This window comes from Sapajus apella, unplaced genomic scaffold, assembly GCF_009761245.1.
Source record: "Sapajus apella isolate SASKATOON/1434 unplaced genomic scaffold, GSC_monkey_1.0 scaffold118, whole genome shotgun sequence".
NCBI classification, from domain to species: domain Eukaryota; kingdom Metazoa; phylum Chordata; class Mammalia; order Primates; family Cebidae; genus Sapajus; species Sapajus apella.
Window position 1 is genome coordinate 4,376,442 of NW_022437058.1, and position 13,834 is coordinate 4,390,275.

The following is a 13,834-nucleotide window of genomic DNA, read 5'->3' on the forward strand; positions in this document are numbered from 1 at the left end:
ACTGCCGCTCGAGTGTTATAGTGTTACAGTTTTGACAAGTGAACTCTACTCAGTGTTACAGTGTTGACAGGTGAACTCAGTAGTATGAGTGGGATGTGTGTGTCCCCAGCATTCCTGTGCTGAAGCCCTCGGCATCTGTCGGTATTTGGAGTCAGTCAGGGTTGGAGCAAATCATGAGGGTGGGTTCCCGTCATGGCATCCGAGCCCTGATAAGGGCAGGAGGAGACACCAGGGCTCTCCCTCTTAGCCACAAGAGTACACAGCCAGAGGCAGCCCTCTCCAGCCAGGACACCAATCTGCTGTCACCTTGATCTGGGACATCCAGCCTCTGGAACTGGGAGATGTGACTGTGTCCTGATAAAGCACCCAGTCTATAGGATTTGTTATGGCGGAGTTGAGCTGACTTGAGACAGCAGGCACAGAATGACTGGGGAGCGAGGGGGTTAAAGAGCAGGTTCCAGGGCCCCAGGACTGAGCATTTAACCAGCTTCTTGGGGACTCTGGAGCAAGGCAGCCCCTTGGGATGCAGCCTCAGGGTCCTGGCGAGGAGCAGAAACCAGAACCAAAGCAGAGCAGCATCCAAGCCCACTGCATGCGGAGCCTGTGAGCCTGGGCCAACTCCACTTTTGAGAATCAGGGTCTCCAGTGCACCCGGACTCAGCTACAAGGGAGAATGCAAATATAGTCCCAGGATGCAGGAGCGGCAAGATTTTTGGGGGCAAAGATGGCGTCGCCTTACACCTACACCCTGGACAGGGCACTTGCCTAGGGGAGTGGCCAGTGTGTTGCCTGGTGGATGCGCTCAAGCTCCCGTGGAGTACGGGTTTGCTCATCAGCGGGGGACACAGGGTCACAGAGGCACCGCAGGATGGAGAGAGGCAGGACTGGGATTGAAACGACAAACTCTCCCAGATGCTGGCATTGCTGCCTCAGTCACCACAGTCCACGGCCCTGGGCTGCTGGGCTCGTGGTGCACTCAGAGCCATCACTGGAGCCTGCGGCTTTGGGGAGCACTGTGCAAGATGGCCTAGTCCTGATAATGATAGTAATAGGGACAGTAATCATAAGTGCTATCATGTAATGTGCCACAGCATGTGCCGGACACTGTGCTGCGTGCATCATATGTGAGCTCAAGTCACCTCTTCACCATCCTCTGAATGAAGCATCGTCGTCCCTTTTTCTAGAAGGGTTCAAGGGAGAAGCTGCAAATACCTGCCCAGCATGGACCCTAGTTCGGGGCCCGAGACCATCCCCTGTGCAGGTTCCACCACCGCTGTGCCAGCTGGACCTTGGCAGAGCAATGGGCATGTGCCAGGTTCCTGCAGCTCCCACCCCCAGCCCATGTGCTGTGCCCCTGGCCTTCGCCACTGAGGTCAAGGGGAGGCACTGGGGTGCACTCAAGTCCTAAACCCAACCTGTGGTTCCTGTCAGACCAGGAACCCTCTCTGACCTGGGTCTTCTGTAAACATTGTCATGAAAATGATTGAAAGTAAGGATTGGCTGCACTCACGGGACAGTGAGGGGGCAAGTGACATAAGGCCCCTGAGAGTCTGTCCTAAGCGATAGCCAGATTAATGTTGCTGAAAATGTGCCTTTCCATAGTTCAACCCATTGCTTTCAAGACCGCTCTGCATGGTCCTCTCAACAGCGTGACCTCCCGTCCATCGAGCAGCCTCTTTATGGGTGAGCTGCAGGACTAGCTCCGGTGCTCCGAGGACACTCACATGAAGAAGCAGGAAAGCGCTTCCATGTCCGGGCTCTGGGGAAGGTGCCTCTGAGCCAAGGGCTTGTAGTGCTGCCAGAGTCGGAAGTTCTCATACACGGTCTTGGGGTTGCAGGAGTCGTGTGCGGGATTCTTGGCCTGGGAGGGAGCCAGGTTGCCCTCTCTATGAGCCCCTTGTGGCCATGGACAAGCATTTCTTGGGGCCATGATGAGGGCTGGCTGGGGAGCCGCTGGTGGTGCTGGAGGAGGAAGGCCCTGGGACCAGCCTCCCTTACAGGCCTGGGTGCCCCCAACGACCTGGGCAGCCATAGCGGGCACCACAGGGGCAGCTGCCAGGGGCCGGGGAGGTGGACATGCCACGCCCTCACAGACGGCACCTGGAGCCTGCCAGACGAGGGGTACCTGAGTTAGGACCAAGGTCTGTGCCTGAGGGGCCTTCACAGGCCCCACTTCTGTCCTCATCTGGACAAGGATGTTGGAAGCCCCAACCCAATTTGGGCCTCGGCCATCCTGTCCTGCCACCAGAGGGGTCCTGGGGAAGGCAGACAGCACCGGAGGGCCACCTGGAGGAACCACTGCAGTCCTGAGGGGCGGCCCGTGTGCTGGGCCGGGAGCAGGTGTGGCAAAGGGCAGAGCCGTGAACACTGGCATGGAGGCGCCAGCGTTCTCGGTCACGTCTGGTCCCAGCACTGGGTATGCTGTGGAGGGAAAGGAAAGAGGTGAATGAGCTGAGGTCTCCAGGTCTGCAGTAGTCACTGGGAATCAGAGGGGTGTCCTACAGCTGACGGAGTGTGACAGGGAAACTCTGCAGCTTGCAAGTGTCCCTGAGTGTGCATTGGATGCTCTGTTCCTGCACGGGAGGGTCGCTTCACCATAGAGCCTGGCCACGGCTCCACTAGACTCCCTGACGCCTGTCTGCCAGGAAGCAACAGCCAAGCCTTCGCTGCCTCTGAGGTTCTCCCTTGGGCGTCCCTGGCAGACCCTGCCAGCCTTACAGGCATCTCCCAAGCCATGGGTCAGGGATGAGTCTCTCGCCGGCTTGGTGTCCCTCAGCATGCTCAGCAGCAGGTGAGGGGCCTCCCCCAGGGCAGTGCTCTGCACTCAGAAGGCCTCCAGGAAGCCAGAAGGTTCCTAATATTATGGTCCCATCTCCTCTTCAGTCTTCCTTTTCCTTAAGCTCTCGTACACCCCTTTCTTTCCTAGCTCAGCACAACAAAAGAAAACCACTGAATAGACTGGGCGTGGTGGTTCACGCCTGTAATGCCAGCACTTTGGGAGGCCTAGGCGGGCAGGTAACCTGAGGTCAGGAGTTCAAGACCAGCTTGGTCAACGTGCTGAAAGCATGTCTCTACTAAAATACATAGGCTGAATGTGGTGGCGCACACCTGTAATCCCAGCTACTCAGGAGGCTGAGGCAGGAGAATTGCTTGAACCCAAGAGGCAGAGACAGCAGTGAGCCAAGATTGCACCACTGCGTTCTAGTCCAGGTGACAGAGCAAGAGTCTGTTATAAAAAAAAAGAGAGAAAGAAAGAAAGATGGAAAACCACTGAATGGAAATCTCTCTCAAGGCAGTGCCCTGTGAACCCTGAAGGTAACCTATAATGCATCACGCCGAGCGTGCAATTGATTGTTGTGGCACCACGTACAGCAAGTGCTAAACAGGGGTCAGAGTCAGGCCACTCTTTCCTCCGTGCTCGGTGGTCCTGGCTGCCACTCAGGAAGCTCTGTTCCCAGGGAGCAGGTCTGAGAAGCAGTGGTGAAGTTCCCTGAGGTACTGTCATTGCTCAGCCAGCAACAGCGGCACACGATTAGAGCACAGCCAGCCAGCAGTGAGCACTGGGGCTGTCAGGGGAGGTGTCCGGGGATTTTCACAGCTGCTGGTCATGTTACAGTAGGTCGTGGGACAGCGAGCCCATCTCTGGTCCTTTTCCTTTGAGCTCCCAGTAACTGAATATAGGGACCAACTAAGAACCAGAGGTTCTTGGGCCACGGGCCAGGTGGGACATAGTTGTCTGGACTCATCCCTGTTCACTAGGACCTCATGCAGTCTCCAGTCAAGGGGAATAGGGATATAGCACGTGCACCTCATCAGTCAGGACACACACCCTAACTTGAATAATAATAATAAGAGGACCATCTTCCTATTTGTGCGCTACTCTCCTTCCTCTACTGAAAAGGAAACCATCTTTCCAGACCCTTCCACTGAGAACCCACAAGAGTCGACACCTGTCCCCTGTTCATGAGGCAGTAGACATGGAATAGAAGCAAATCCTTCATCTCCACAGTAACACAAAGTGCAGAGGACAGGCCATGAGCTAGTAGACAAGAGGAAGTGGGTCTGAAGACCTGAGTTTCCACAAAACGACGAACAATTCAGAACAACCTGGGAAGCCCAGGCCATGTTGCCTGAACTTCCCCAACTGCCCCACCCCTGTTAAATCAGAGCCAACAGCTACCTGAATTGACGGAGAAGCCACCTCTAGGGAGGGAGCTGAGAGGCTGCGGCAGTTACGGTACCCCCAGCCTCGCCCACCAGAGGCTGTCACTGCATGCTCTGTCACAGACAACCCACCAAACAGTTTTCTGGCTGAGACCACTTCTCCCCACTCCTCCCTAACATCTAAAAAAGTCCAGTCCAAATCCCTCTGAACACTATGGAAGGACACCTTCCAGGAGCCTGAAGACACAAAACAGGGCTCAGACTTGTCTGTCATCCTCCTTCGGCCACCGGCACAACTCGATCCCACCACTCCCTACAAACACGGTGACGTGACCCGTCCCCCTTTAGAAAGAATCAATACATCCACTCCATCCCTTCCCCTACACGGTGTATTCCCCAGGCACCTTGGTCCAACTCTAAGGAGCCGTCGTCCTCCCTAACTACAGACTCAGGGTGCCATGGCCCTCCCCAGGTGTGATGTCTTTGGGGACATCTAGTGCTCTGTCCCTCCCTCAACGTCAGCCCTACCAACTGTCTCCTGGGGCAGTGTGAAATTTGAATTCCCAAGGATTTGAAACATGGCAGAGACTTGGATAATGCCCCTGTCTCTAAAGGCTCACCTCCATTTGAAGCCATCCCCTCAGGCTGGCTGCTGATCACCACTGTCTGACAGTTTCCACAATGAGAAGAGTCAAGGGCAGGACCCAGAGAGTGACCTGCCTCAACAGATTCTCCTGAGTTCAGGTGGATCAGGGGAAATTTGAAAGTAAATAGGTTTAGAACATAGGACCCCAGACATTCTGCAGAGGGGGAGGGGCGCTGCAGCAGGTACTGGTAGGGGTGGGGGACATTCTGTGAAGGGCTCCAGCCAATCGGCAAGAACTGAGGTTCCCTTCCAGCTGGTTGGCAGAAACAGACGGTGTGGGCCTCTACAGGCAACTTTTAAATTGTCCTTCTGACTCACAGCACAAAGCTTCAACCTGATGTCCTCTTTACTTCCATTCTTTGTCAACAGACCTACTTTTGTGCCCCTCAACTCATGCTCCTTCCCACTTGGGCTCTTTCCCACTCTTGATGAATTTCAACAGGGGCTGTGCTTCCTAAACACAATTTAGGACACTTCCTAAGAAGCCTTGTGTTTGTCACACGATTCACGTCTGGATCCGCCACCTGGTTCAGATGATCCAGGCTGTTAGGTGGCTGTGTGCTCATCATTGTTATGGAAGCAGTCCTTGTGTCCCCAGGTTGTGTATGTTTCTGGAATCTGTCCACACCAGCAGGCCAGCCTTACTTCCCACCTCCTTTGCTGGAAAGCCTCAGTCCAGGAAAGAGTAGCTATAAGGCTAGAAAGCCTTTCATTTTGTTTCCCAGCGTATTGTGCCACTGATGTCAAAGCAGATCCTGGTCCAATTAGAGGACAGATTTGAGAGGAGGAAGTACTTAGGGAAGAAAAAAAAAAACAGTTGCCTGCCAAATCATTACACGCGGATAGCATGAAAGCAATTAGTTCTTGCCTAATTGCAATATTGATATGCTGAGCATTCATGTTCTTTTCACATTCCAGCTCTGATTGCCGAGATACTTACATTACTCTGGTATTCACCACAGTTGCACATAGCACCTGAGAAACATTTTGTAATACTGAACGTTGTGAGCTATTCTTACATTTGTATGTATGTAGGGCTAGATGGAACAAGCATCCATACTGTCAGTAGAGCATAAGTTACATGCAAGTTTTCATTATAATAACATGAGTGGGCCAGGCGCAGTGGCTATTGCCTGTAATCACAGCACTTTGGGAGGCCGGGGCAGACAGTTCACGAGGTCAGGAGTTTGAGACCAGCCTGGCCTACATAGTGAAACCCCATCTCTACTAAACATACAAAAATTAACTGGGCATGGTGGTGCACGCCTATAATCTCAACTACTCGGGAGGCTGAGGCAGAATTGCTTCAACCTGGGAGGTGGAGGTTGCAGTGAGCCGAGATCGTGCCCCTGCACTCCAGCCTGGGGAACAGAGTGAGATTGTGTATCAGAAAAAAGTAAAATAACAAGTGAAGGTCAAAAAACAATTAATGCAATGTATACACCTTTATTATTCATCCCCAAATCACCAGGTTATCATCAGGGCATCCAGACACGTTCAACTTAGTCACACTCAATTATCTTGCCATTTTGCCATTTTTTTGTTTGTTTTTAGGTGAGGTCTCACTGTGTTGCCCAGGCTGGCGTCAAACTCTTGAGCCAAGCAGTCCTTCTGCTCAGCCTTCTGGGTAGCTGAGATTATAGGCGCACACCATGGCACTGGCTCCATATTTTTCCCTGGGAGAAACAGATCTTAAAACCAATTTTGCCGGGTGCGGTGGCTCACGCCTGTAATCCCAGCACTTTGGGAGGCCGAGGCGGGTGGATCACAAGGTCAAGAGATCGAGACCATCCTGGTCAACATGGTGAAACCCCGTCTCTACCAAAAATACAAAAAATTAGCTGGGCATGGTGGTGCTTGCCTGTAATCCCAGCTACTCAGGAGGCTGAGGCGGGAGAATTGCCTGAACCCAGGAGGCGGAGGTTGCGGTGAGCCGAGATCGCGCCATTGCACTCCAGCCTGGGTAACAAGAGCGAAACTCCGTCTCAAAAAAAAAAAAAAAAAAAACCAATTTTAAAAGTTTAATGTTCTGTAATCCCAGCACTTTAGGAAGCTGAGGTGGGCAGATCACCTGGGGTCATGAGTTCAAGACCAGTCTGGCCAACATGGTGAAACCCTGTCTCTACTAAAAAGTTAGAAAAATTAGCCAGGTGTGGTGGCACACGCTTGTAATCCTGCTACTTGGCAGGCTGAAGCAGGAGAATTGCTTGATCCCGGGAGGTGGAGGTTGCAGCAAGCCACGATTGCATTGCCAGTCTGGGCAACAAAGCAAGACTCCGTCCCCAACCCCAACAACAAAAAAAAAACGTTCAGTGTTTTAGATGGGTGCATTTGTCAAGCTAGGAATGTAGAGCATGTTTTATCTGACAGTTTGTTAATTTGTTTTGCAACTTAAATACACCCGGAGATAGGATATTTGGGCCGTCTTTTGTATTCTTAGTCTGGGCCCTGCAAGTGTTAGGAGAAGGTCTGAACAACTTTGATGATTTGATGTTATTTGAAAACTTTTTTGAAATGGAGCCTCAATCTGTCGGCTAGACTGGAGTGCAATGGCGTAGCCTTGGCTCGCTGCAACCTCTGCCTCCCAGGTTTAAGTGGTTCTCCTGCCTCAGCCTCCCAAGTAACTGGGTCACAGGAATATACCACCAGACCTGGATAATTTTTGTATTTTTAGTAGAGATGGGATTTCACCTTGTTAGCCAGGCTGGTCTTGAACTTCTGGTCTCATGTGATTTGCCCATAGTGTACCAAAGTACTGGGATTTACAGGCGTGAGCCATGCCCAGCCACAGTTTGATTTTAAATACCAATAACCTTGATATTTTTGCAGACTTACTCGTTTATTAATTTTCTCTCTGGGATTTGAAACTTTTTTGTTTTTTTTAAGAACAACTCAACAAAATAAAATTCCTTTTTATTGTTGGACAAGTGTTTCACACATACATCAAGCGGGCCAAAAAAAATAGAGAGAAAAAAAAAGAAAAAAACCCACTGCAATTTCATAGATAACAAGGGAAAAAAAGAAACCTTTTGAATTTGGCCTTTTTTTTTTTTTTTCTTAAGGTAGAATTTCATCCTTGTTGCCCAGGCTGGAGTGCAATGGTGGGATCTCGCCTCATTGCAACCTCCACCTCCTGGGTTCAAGTGATTTTCCTGCCTCAGCTGTCCAAGTAGCTGGGATTACAGGCATGCACCACCACACCTGGCTAATTTTTTGTATTTTTAGTAGAGACGGTGTTTCTCCATGTTGGTCAAAGTGATCTCAAACTTGTGTCCTCGTGTGATCTGCCTGCCTCAGCCTCCCAAAGTGCTGAGATTACAGGTATGAGCCACCGGGCCCAGCTGGCCTTTTAAACCATCTCATGCAAACCAACTGCTTATAGTACAGCTAAGTACATACACGGAAAAGTTACTGGAATGCTCAGATAAGATTGTTTTTCTGTTGTTGTTTTTGCTTTTTTTTTAACAACGTATTTTTTCTCCTTTGAGATTGTAATGGACATGATCATACCACAAGTAAAATCAGAAGTAGGACAGAGAACACTCTGAAGGCTGGTTTGGTCATTGGAGATCATTAAAAATGGCTGACTCTAACAATATGTACAAAAATATAAAATGTACATTAAAATACAAACAAATTCCTTTTTAAAGTACTTTTTTTTTTTTTTTTTTTTTTTGAGACGGAGTTTCGCTCTTGTTACCCAGGCTGGAGTGCAATGGCGCGATCTCGGCTCACCGCAACCTCCGCCTCCTGAGTTCAGGCAATTCTCCTGCCTCAGCCTCCTGAGTAGCTGGGACTACAGACACGCGCCACCATCCCCAGCTAATTTTTTTGTATTTTTTTAGTAGAGACGGGGTTTCACCATGTTGACCAGGATGGTCTCGATCTCTTGACCTTGTGATCCACCCGCCTCGGCCTCCCAAAGTGCTGGGATTACAGGCTTGAGCCACCGCGCCCGGCCTAAAGTACTTTTAAGAAAAAGCAGGGCCTTGGAAGTTTTGGCTGTTTTCCTCCCCTGCTGCAAATTCTCACGGTTTGGGTTTGGTGGTGGAGCGCATGTGTCATCTGCAGGTGGCCCTGCCTGTGGTGGGCGGGCAGGCGGGCCTCTCTACTCAAAGGTGGTGACCACGTTTGGATTCTGAGATGGGAAGTGCAAGGGGAATAGGGTCACGGCGGTCTTTTTTTTTTTTTTTTTTTTTTTTTTTTTTTTTTTTTTTTTTTTTTTAGCTTTTCCTTTATTGCTATCTAGTCATCCTCATCGGTCTTCTGCTTGGTATCGACATCGTCATCCTCGGCATCTTCTACTGTCCGCTTGCCCATAGCCGACTCAGCTTCCTCATCTTTATCTCCATCCTCCTCCTCACCATCACCTTCTTCCTCCTCTTCCTCCCCACCTTCCTCCTCCTCTTCATTGTGTCAGTGTTAGCCTTCTGCTCCCCATTTTCCTCATTCCCGTTAGCAGGGGCATCTCTTCCGTTTTCTGCATCTTCCACATCTTCCTTCTCCTTTAACTCGGTGTGATTTCGGAGCTCGTGTCTCTGGCTGCGTCTGACATGGTGGAGCACGCTGGTGATCCGATGCAGGGGATTAAAAAGAAAGCGAGAGTTCAGGGACTCTGGTGATAAAGCTGCCAGAGTCCTCAGCGGAAGAGTCGAGGCACGCAGTGGAGGCGGCTGCGGTGAGCAAGGAGCTGGGCGAGGAACAATGCAAAGATGGCTTCAGAGCAGCCAGTCTGGATCTCAAACTGTTAAGGCCTAAAATCATTAGCGCTGCTTTCTCCCTCTAAGCCATATGTGGCTTTTCACTTTATTTTCAACTGAATGCTTTCACTGTTTTGAGTTTAGCAAGCTTTTTGGTCTTAAAAATATTCAACAGTGCAGTTAAGAGGCCAAATGACTTTAAGTATGAGACATTGTAAGATGAGGAATTTTCGCATAGAAAGGTGACCAGATTGGAGGAAATTAGTCCGTATAAACATTCCTCTGGATTTATACGGTACAGATTTTACTCTCAGGCTTTCTTAAAGTTTCTAACAGAGCTGCTAAGGAGAAGGAAGAGTGTAACATCTGTTGCAAAATTCCAGTTACATGTAGGACAGATAGGAATCTGGGAGAGAGGTGACTTGCCCAAATGACACACTGATTTGGGATCTATAAGGTGGAACCATTAATTCTTATGCATAAGGCTTGATTCAGAATTGCTTTTTATTTTAATGGAAGTTCTGTAGAAAGAAACGAATATGTGGAAAAATTTAGCTACTTGTAAATGCTTGGAAAATGAGGAAAGAGAATAGTTTAAAACCTTACCACCCCTATTCTCCTCCTCCTCCTCCTCCTCATCAGAATCACAGTCAGTCAAAGGTAGCACTTTATTAATGTTAACAAAGTTAGTATGAAAACACAAATTATAGGGGAGTTGCCACACCCAGTGTATACAATTTCCAAGTCACACCTCTCTGCTTCACATTTATTTCTCTGTTTCACTTTAATATGGTTATAAGACCACCAGGTTGGATTGCCTGTTGCACCAAAGGAGATGAATAATTGTAGGGCAACTGAACGAAAAGATGAGAGGAAACCTCAAATCTGCCTCCCTGGGAGGTTTGGGGATGGGGATTCTAAGGGGTCTGAACAGGTGATGGGCTAAGGTATGAGGACTGCTGATTGGTTGAGAAGTGGGGGGTGAAGTCATTGGACCAGGAGATGCTGAGTCAGTTTCCTGGTATGGACCTTCAGACCTGTTGGCATCAGGGATTCTGCCGGAATTCAGGATCCGTAAAACACCTTAAACAATTCTTGGGTAAAAAGGTCCAGTGTCGGTTTCTATCAATGGGAGCAATGGAGGAGCAGGTGGTCAGTGTGCTGTGAGCCCCTCGGTTAGTTAGCAGCTGCAGGGAAGTGAGTCAGGGCACACCAGTGCACCCTGGTTGATGCCTGACTACAATTCTGCCTAAAGCCTGGCTTGTAGTTCTCATTAACCCTGTGAGAGGTTTTTTTTCTCTTGGGCTTTTGCCCCATTCTAAGCAACACTTCTATGGATATTTTTGACTGCATATTTCTTGTAGCACATACTGGCAAATATTCTGTGTGCTCAAATTAATTTTTTCCAAGACTGTTTCTCATTTTAATATCCCAGAGCTTCTCTTGTATTTTAAGCTGCAGTGGGTAAAGGAAGTTATATCTTCATTCCTTTGTCGGAAATTAATTGAGTGCCCGGCAGTCAAATGGTGTAATTCCAGCACTTTGGGAGGCTCAAGCAGGATAGCTTCGGCCCAGGAGTTAAAGACCAGCCCGGACAGGAGGATCACTTGAGCCCAGGAGTTGGAGGCTGCAGTGAGCCGTGATGACACCACTGCACTCCACATGCGCAACCCAGCAGTACCCTGTCTCAAAAAAAATGTCTTGAGTGCTTACTCCGTGGGAGTCAGCCACTGGGTGGGGCCCTGGAAAACAGAGGAATATAATATGGCCCCATCTTTCTCAGCATAAAACTTATCAGACTGTGTCCATTGTGTTTATTTAACAATATATTTACAATACTAGTGGTTCTTTTTTTTTTTTTTAAAGGCATACAAATTTATTAATGTACAGGGCTGGGGGCCACAGAATGATTACTCCAACCCCTCGGTGTGGTACAGAAGCTTATATATCCTTTCTCAGAGGCAAAAGAGGAGATGGGTAACGTATACAATTATTTGAGGAACAGTGAATGATTATAAGCAAGAAGGAATGAACCAGGGAGACAGAAATTAACTTGTAAATGATTCTCTTTGAAATCTGAATGAGACCAAGAAGCCAGCTTTATCTTGTGGAAAAGTCCATTCAGGTGTGGTTGCATTCCTCAGTCGTCTTTTCTGCAGTAGATAATGAGGTAACAGAAAGCATTTGTGCTTTTTTTTTTGGTAAGAAGTTTTCTTGATCAGATCAGGAAATTCCAGAAAAGGTCCCTCCTTGGCAAGTTTACTTACGGCCTTGGTGCCCTCCGACACGGCTTGCTTGGCCAGTTCCCCAGCCAGCAGCAGGAGCACGGCCGTCTGGATCTCCTTGGAGGTGATGGTCAAGCGCTTGTTGCAATGCACCAGGCGGGAAGCCTCGCCCACGATGCGCTCAAAGATGTCGTTGACGGAGGAGTTCATGATGCCCATGGCCTTCTAGGAGATGCTGGTGTCGGGGTGCACCTGCTTGAGCACCTTGTACACGTACATGGAGTAGCTCTCCTTGCGGCTGCGCTTGCGCTTCTTGCCGTCCTTCTTCTGTGCCTTGGTCACCACCTTCTTGGAGCCCTTCTTTGGGGCGGGAGCGGACTTCGCTGTCTCAGGCATGTCGAAAGCGAACCAAGGTACAAAACGATCAGCAGCTAGTTCCAGGAAACGGGAAATAATCACTAGTGGTTCTTTTTATAGCTATGCATCTTACCTCAACCTTTCCCCCAAATAAAAAATAAGCAATGTTCAATTTATTTATTTATTTTTTGAGACAGAGTCTGGCTCTGCCGCCACACTGGAGTGCAGTGGCGCAATCTTGGCTCACTGCAACCTCCACTCCCAGGTACAAGCGATTCTCCTGCCTCAGCCTCCTGAGTAGCTGACATTGCCACCATGTCCGGCTAATTTTTTGTGTTTTAGTAGAGACGGGATTTCACCATGGTGGCCAGAATTGTCTTGATCTCCTGACTTCATGATCTGCCCGCCTCGGACTCCCAGTGTGTTGGGATTATAGGCATGAGCCATAGTTCCTGGCCAGTAATGTTCAGTTTTAAGACACTATCAGGTCCGGGTGCAGTGGCTCATGCCTCTAATCCCCGCACTTTGGGAGGCTGTGGCAGGCAGATCACCTGAGGTCAGGAGTTTGAGACCAGCCTGGCCAGTATAGTGAAACGCCATTTCTACCAAAAAAACAAAAATCAGCCAGGCATGGTGGCAGGCTCCTGTAATCTCAGCTAGTGGAGAGGTTGAGACAGGAGAATCGCTTGAATCTGGGAGGTGGTGGTTGCTGGTAGCTGAGATCATGCCATTGCACTCGAGCCTGGGTGACAAGATTGAAACTCTATTTCAAAAACAAACAAACAAAAAAACGCACTAGGCAGTGTGGTATTGGAGAAGATTTAGACATGTAGATCAATGGAACAGAATGGAACCCAGACTTAGATCCTCACAAAAATACGGCCAATTGATTGTTTTAAATTGTGGTAAAATACACGTAACATAAATTTATCATTGCCACCATTTTTAGGTACACAGTTCAGTGTGGTTAAATATATTTATATGTTGTGCAACTAATTTGCAGAACTTTCTCATCTTGCAAAACAAACTCCATTTCCGTTAAACAACCACTCCCCCTTTCTCCTTTCCTCAGCTCCTGGCAGCCCCCATTCTACTTTCTCTTTCTATAAGCTTGACTATTTTAGGTACCTCATATAAGTAATCATGTAGTCTTTATGACCAGCTTATTTCACTTAATGTAATGTCCTCAAGGTTCATCCATGTTGTAGCATATGTCAGAATTTCTTTTTAACACTGAATAATATTCTCTTGGATGTGTATACTGCATTTTGTTTATCCATTCATTCATGGATGGACACTTGGGTTCCTTCTACCTTTTGGGTGTTGTGAATAATGCTGCTATGAACATGTGTATTCAAATATCTGTTCAACTCCCTGCTTTCAATTCTTTTTGGTATTATTGTACTGTGAAATATATATTTGGTCTTTGTTCCAATTTCCTGGCATACAACTCCTAAGATCCTTGGAATCTCCAAAGTGATGTCTTTTTTTATGTTAATAAATTGATAGATGGCTGGCAGCTCCTAGGTAGCTTCAGGAAAGGGGCCGGTCACCAGAAGTGATTAGAAGGTTGGGACTTTTGGCCATAGCCCCATCCTTTAGGGAGGAAAAGGGGGCTAAAGGTTAAAGTTAATCACCAGTGGTCAATTGTTCAATCAATTATGCCGACCTCAGAAAGCTTCTCTAAAAACTGCAAAGGACAGGGTGTGGGCAGTTTCTAAATAGTGGACTCATGAAAGTTC

At 48.6% G+C, this 13,834-nt stretch overlaps 1 protein-coding gene and 1 pseudogene across 2 annotated transcripts; both read right to left on the bottom strand.

Annotated features, from left to right (window-relative positions):
* Window positions 1-1,705: 1,705 nt before the first annotated feature.
* On the bottom strand, window positions 1,706-2,779 carry LOC116538274 (NUT family member 2F-like). Its single transcript, XM_032260553.1, has 2 exons — window positions 2,503-2,779; window positions 1,706-2,421 (listed from the first exon to the last, which is right to left on the bottom strand). The coding sequence occupies exons 1-2, from the start codon at window positions 2,777-2,779 to the stop codon at window positions 1,721-1,723; spliced, it is 978 nt and encodes a 325-aa protein (XP_032116444.1). The 3' UTR covers window positions 1,706-1,720.
* A 6,012-nt stretch (window positions 2,780-8,791) lies between these two features.
* LOC116538231 lies at window positions 8,792-11,127 on the bottom strand (annotated as a pseudogene). The gene has a single exon (XR_004263564.1). The product of XR_004263564.1 is annotated as a prothymosin alpha-like (transcript).
* Between the last annotated feature and the right edge of the window lie 2,707 nt (window positions 11,128-13,834).

Coding starts and splice junctions, on each gene's coding strand:
- LOC116538274 (XM_032260553.1), bottom strand. CDS start 2,779: ATGCTGAGGGACACCAAGCCGGCGAGAGACTCATCCCTGACCCATGGC. Junction 2,422..2,502: donor CCTGTCACACTCCGTCAGCT/GTAGGACACCCC, acceptor TTCCCTCCACAG/CATACCCAGTGCTGGGACCA.